This window comes from Gorilla gorilla, chromosome 18 (genome assembly GCF_029281585.2).
Source record: "Gorilla gorilla gorilla isolate KB3781 chromosome 18, NHGRI_mGorGor1-v2.1_pri, whole genome shotgun sequence".
Taxonomy (NCBI): domain Eukaryota; kingdom Metazoa; phylum Chordata; class Mammalia; order Primates; family Hominidae; genus Gorilla; species Gorilla gorilla.
The window spans coordinates 119,757,280-119,763,129 of NC_073242.2; the positions used below are offsets into that span (position 1 = coordinate 119,757,280).

Below are 5,850 nucleotides of genomic sequence, written 5' to 3' on the forward strand. Positions count from 1 at the left end.
AGACCTGGAGTGCAGGCCAGGCGGCAGCCCCCTGGACTACAGATGCAGCCGGGGTCCCTTTAACTCCCATCCCTACCCCGTGTCCTTCTCCCTACCCAGAAGCTCCTGTGCTTGCAAAGGGCAGCACCCCCGCCCGCCCTCCCTGGGCAGCCAGCAGTTCTCACTGCCCTCTCCGGGGTGCTCAGTGCCTGTGGCTGACGGGGAGGACAGGTTTTGGGGGGCCTGCCCTGTGCTCCCCATGCCCACCCCACCATGGGCCCAGCGTGCTCAGGAGGACCCCGTCACACGACCTTCCTTCCAGGGCCCCAGAGCACGCGGAGCCCCTCCTCCCCTCTGCGGCCCCTTCCTGCTCCCTCTTCCCCCCTCCTCCCTCCCTCCTGTCACAGTGTTGGGTTATGGGGATAAAGGACACAGACAGAGGCCTGGGGCACTGAGGGACAGAGACACCCACGCAGCAGGGGAGAGGACAGATGTCTGGAACTGGGTAGAGATGGGCCTGCCATGGGTGGGATTTGCTGGGGACACAGACCCACGCAGTGGGGGAGAGGACAGATGTCCGGAACTGGGTAGAGATGGGCCTGCCGTGGGTGGGATATGCTGGGGACACAGACCCATGCAGCAAGGGAGAGGACAGATGTCCGGAACTGGGTAGAGATGGGCCTGCCGTGGGTGGGATCTGCTGGGGACACAGACCCACGCAGCGGGGGAGAGGACAGATGTCCAGAACTGGGTAGAGATGGGCCTGCCGTGGGTGGGATCTGCTGGGGACACAGACCCACACAGCGGGGGAGAGGACAGATGTCCGGAACTGGGTAGAGATGGGCCTGCCGTGGGTGGGATCTGCTGGGGAGGGGAGCGTTTGCATGGTGTGGGGGGCTGGACAGCCACTCTCTCCGGGACCACAGCTTTCTGGGCTGGGGCAGGACAAGGCCACTCATGCCCCACTTGCCCTTCTGAGGTTCAGCCAAATGAGGGTCCCACCCCCATGACTCACAAGGCAGCTGGGAGCTCCGGCACTACCCGTGGGGATGGTCAAGACTCTAGGGGCCTTGGGGGGTGTGGGCCACTCCACCTTCAGCCCCAGCCCCATCCCCAGCCACAGCCTGTCTTTGGAGGGTGCTGACTGGGGGCCATTGCAGCTTATGGATCCCTGTGAAAGCCTGAGCATCGGGAGCAGTCTGGTGACCTCTGCTCTCTGGTTCCCCCAACAGTGCTGTCCCACGTCCCCACCTCTGTGGCCAGCTCCGCCCACTCAGCCTCAGCCTTGCTGGGGCCTGGCCCGACCTCAGGAGTCCCTGCTGGCCTGGCCACCCTTGCGCCTTCACCTCAGCCATCGGGGAGGCTGGGGTGGTCTCAGGGCCAACGCCAGGTGAGACCTCAGGTGAGCTGCCCCCCACCTTCCCAGTGCTCGGGGCCAGGGGAAGGGAGGTGGGCGTGGCCCACACTTGCAGCCCTGCCCTGGGGCATGCCTGGCCGCTGGCCTCCCTGATCCCTGCCCGGGTTGGGGCTCCAAGGGCAGGAAGTCAAGGCGTCCACGCTTGGTGACAGTGCTGGGCCGGCCTGGAGGGGGCAGGCATGTCCAGCGTGGAGACGGAAGCAGGGAAGGGCCCATCGTCCCCTCCCAGCTCTGCCCTGAAGACCCTCCGGCAATCGGAGGAGCCCGCTGCCCCTCCCCCACCCGCCTCCACTGGCGTCCCTGGAGCCACACTGCCCCCTGCCGGGGCTGGCGGGTGTGATGGGCCACCAGGCCACCAGCCCTGACCCCGGCAGTCCTGACCCCGCCAGTCCTGACCCTGCCAGCCCTGACCCCGCCAACCCTGAGCCCGCCAGTCCTGAACCCACCCGAGCTCTTACGGCTGCACCTTCAGCCAGTGCCTGGTTGGCTCCTCTGTCACTGTGGGGAGATGGGACGCAAAACCAGTGTCAGGGTGGCCGGGTAGGACAGGACCCCACTTCCCCAGGTCAGGGACAGGCCTGAGGGAGGCCCGGACAGGCCCGCCACCCCCTGACCCCTCTGTGCCCAACTCCCTGTAGAGCCAGGACTGACCGTCAGGCTCCAGGGACCTGCTGTCCCCAGGTCCTCAGGAGGGCCAGCACCACCCCGCCCCCACCAGCAGCCCCTCCTGTCTAACATGTCCGTCTGTCTGTCTGTCTGTCCGTGTGTTTTGAATGCCCAAGATTTTTTAAACAGACTGGGGTCAGGGGCTTCTGAACAAAAACGGCACCCCCATACCTGATGGGGCTCCTCTGAGCCCACCTGAACTGACCCCCTGTGGCCGCCAGGGGCAGCTGGTGGCCTGCCTGAATGTGGGAGCAGTGTCACCCCTGAGCCCAGAGAGCCGGAGCACAGCGGGGTCCAGGATGGCCCCAGCTACAGAAACTGCCTGGCTTCCTCCACGCCCCGAGATCCAGCTGCGTCTCCTCTGTCCCGGGGAAACTTACGGGAAACTTATGGGCGGAAGTCCCTCTGCAGGGCCCACTACCCAGAGCCAGCCACATGCACTCAGGCCAGGGCTCAGGGGCCATGGGGGCTGGTGGCCCCAGCCCTTCTGGATCCACTCCCCACCCCTCACTCACTCCGTGGGAACCTTCATCTGCCTAGATGGGCTGGTCTGTGCTCTGACGGCCCCAGGACTGGGTGTCGGCCTCACCCCAGCGCCCTGGCGGCCTCCCGGCCAGAGTAGAATGTTGGAAGGGCATGGCCCATGGCCGACACCAGGCTCCCGGCCAGGGCCCACCTGTGTTTGTCTCCTCACCCCGGCCTCCTCCAGCCTCAGGCCCTGCCTGTCAGACAGGGGCACCTGCCCAGGGGCTCCTCAGGCAGCAGTTGGTACCTGCAGAGCGAGCCCCCAGAGCCCCTGCCACAGGCACCCCAGCCTCAGGTCAGATCTGGAATGGACACAGCCCCCAGACCAAGACCAGGGCCTCCTCACACCGGGGTCCCCTCCCTTGGTGTCGGGTGTCACCCAAACTCCCTGGACATCACCCTTCTGCCCTCCATGCCCCACTCCCTGGGTAGGAGCCGCCTTCACACCTGCTAACCCCTGCCCTCCAGCCCCCGCTGCCTCTCCAGTAACGGGGCTGCGTCTGGCCTAAGCCCTGGGCCTCCACAGGGCCCCTGTCCAGGCCACCTTGCTCAACCCCAGCGTTCCGCATCATGCCTGCCCCTTAGTGGTTGGGGTGTGCGTGTATATTTATACACTGTAATTACATAAATACAATTTAATAATCGAGGGTCAAGTGCCGTTACTGCACTGTGCAATTACAGAATCACTCCAGAGCAGACACCATGGCATCCCAGCTGAAAACCGGCACCCGCCTGCATCTATCGTGAGAAAGTTGGAAATTCCTCAGCCCACCCTGGACCACTGCCTGTGGTGTCGGGAGGAGCGGCCGAGGGCTGGGGGGTGGGGGGAGCTCTGGGACATCCAAGACTGCAAGGCTCCTGGGGGGTCCGGGACCCTGTTTGTTGTCCCCCCGTTCCTCATACTGGGGAGAGGAAATAGGATGGGAACTGAGGCTGTGGACCAGGGAGCCCCCTCTACATCTCGGCCGGCCCCACCCCCACCCCATGCCCATGAGGCGCGTCCCCCGAGGTGGAGAGTCGAGGTGGGCAAGGCAGAAGGCAGGAGTGATGGGGGTGAGTCCCAAAGACTCAGGACTGCAGACTCTGGAAAAAGGAGGAGAAGGCCCAGAGTGGGGTCCTAGCTGGAGGCTTGGCGTGCTGAGGGAGGGTCCGGCGTCTCCAGGTCCACCAGGAAAGAGAAGGGCTCTTCTAGGGCTGATGGTCCTGCAGCCGGAAATGTACCCCTGCCCCCACTGCACAGGACCTCCAGACTCAGGGTACCCAGCCCTTCCCTGCCACCTACCTCTGACAGAAGGAGAAACTGAGGCACGGGGGAGAACCTCCAGCCCAAGGGTCCGAGCTGGGACTGGATCCAGGCTTCTGCCTCCTGACCTTCCTGCTGCCCTGGGAGCATGTGGAGCGGGGTCCCTCGCTGGGGGCACCTGCCCCTGGGGGATAGCCCGCCAGCCAGGGAGCACGCCCTCCCGCAGTGGTCAAGCCGGCTGCTTCCCTGGCCCCGTCCTGCATTTGGGGCTCACCCAGGACCTGGCCCAGCTTAGCCTTTCCCTTAGAGACCCCCACATCCCATGGAGGAGGGATTTGGCCTCCGTTTTTCCCCGAGGTGGGTGGGAGGCAGGTGGCTGAAGCGAGGTGGGTGCAGGGTGGAAGCGGAGAGGAGCTGGGGTTGGCAGACCGCAGACTCCCCAGATCTCTTTCTGGGGGGAGGGCGAGCACTTCTACCTCACCCCTGCACTAGTCCCGTGAGGATGAAAACCAAAAGCACTCAGAGGGCTTCTCCACCCCTATTTTGAGGTCACTGACCACAGAGGCAGGATGATGGTCCCCAACAGGCTACACCCCAGCCCCAGAGGCCTCCCAGTCTGGAGATGGACTCCCTGCCCTCTCTCATCTTGGAGCAGTGAGCGCTAGGGACAGTCCTGGCCTGAGCCTCCCCGGCAGCCTGGCCTCCTTTCAAGCAGGCCAAGTGCATAGATGCTGCCTGCACCTGCACAGCCACCCACAGTCGACAGGAGAGCAGAGGCACCGGGCCTGCTCCCATCACAGAGAGGAACGGGCTCCCCAGCCCGGCCCTGGGCTGGTCAGCAACCCCCACTCCCCACCCTGCCGGCTCAAAAGAAAGGGTTCTCCTGCCTCCAGCCCCCTCCACCATCTCTCCAGGACCTTCCTGACCGTACGCTGGGCCTGTGCAGGTGTTGAACCACACCCACGCCATCCCAGGGGGCGGGGTCTCGAAGGGGAGAACAGGTGCCACAGTCAACAGGAGGGAGGGCTTCTGGCCGAGGTGGCAAGGAGGCTCCAGGAGGGGGCAGCGTTGACCTTGGGTGTTGAGGGATGATGAGAAGGAGTTCTGTAGGAAGGAAGATGCTCCAGGCAGGGGGCCTCGGGGAACAAGGGGATGCTGGAGGAGGCGCGTGGACTGGGGGAATTGGGGGTGTCCTACGAGCCACGCTGGTATCAGAGGCGTGTGAACCAGAGCAGTTCCATACTGAATAGGAGCTGGGCAAAATGAGGTTGCGAGGAGGTGCGTGGAGGGTGGGCCTAGCGTTCAGAGGGATGCGGGGAGGCGCAGGAGACGCAGCCAGAGAGGCGAGGGGCCCAAGGAAGTGCTCAGGAGGTGTCCCCCGGCAGGGACTACAGTGCAGACGCCCTGGAGCAGGGGCGAGCCGGGCCCAAGGAGCAAGAAATGAAGAAGCCAGGAATCCCAGCTGGTCCCTGACCCGGACGCACCCACCCTGCCTTCCCCACAGCCTGGCCTCTGGCTCTGCTCCCGACGCAGCAAGCCGGGGTATCTCCGACCTAGCCCTGGCCCTGCCCGCCGGAGCCCCGCACAAGCTATCACTCAGCCCTCGGCCCCGCCCCGGCCCCACCCCGGCCCCACCCCGCACTCTCACAAGGTGTCACTCAGCCCTCGGCCCCGCCCCGCCCGCCCCATCCTCCTCTGGCTCCGCCCCACCAGCCTCGTGCGGTCACCGCCCCTCAGGCGCACCTGCGCTGTCACTCAGCCCTCGGCCCCGGCCCCGCCCCACCTGCCCCACTCGCACACGGGCTGTCACTCAGCCTGCGGCCCCGCCCTAGCTCGCCAGAGGCTCCGCCCCACCCGCCTGCCCACACGCTGTCGCTCAGCCTTAGCCCTGCCCAGGCCGGCCCTCGGCCCGTCAGAGGCCTCCTTCGTGCTGTCACTCAGCCCTTGCCCCGCCCCCTCCCCGCCCCCCTCACACGTGCTGTCTCTGGCCCTGGCCCGCCCCGCGCACTTGCGCTGTCAC

The 5,850-nt window shown here is 65.7% G+C and overlaps 1 protein-coding gene across 1 annotated transcript; it reads left to right on the forward strand.

Annotated features, from left to right (window-relative positions):
• Window positions 1-1,761: 1,761 nt before the first annotated feature.
• Window positions 1,762-3,156, forward strand: LOC101153827 (uncharacterized). Its single transcript, XM_004058154.4, has one exon. It carries the CDS (start codon window positions 2,362-2,364, stop codon window positions 3,094-3,096), a length of 735 nt encoding a protein of 244 aa, XP_004058202.2. The 5' UTR covers window positions 1,762-2,361; the 3' UTR covers window positions 3,097-3,156.
• The last annotated feature ends 2,694 nt before the right edge of the window (window positions 3,157-5,850 follow it).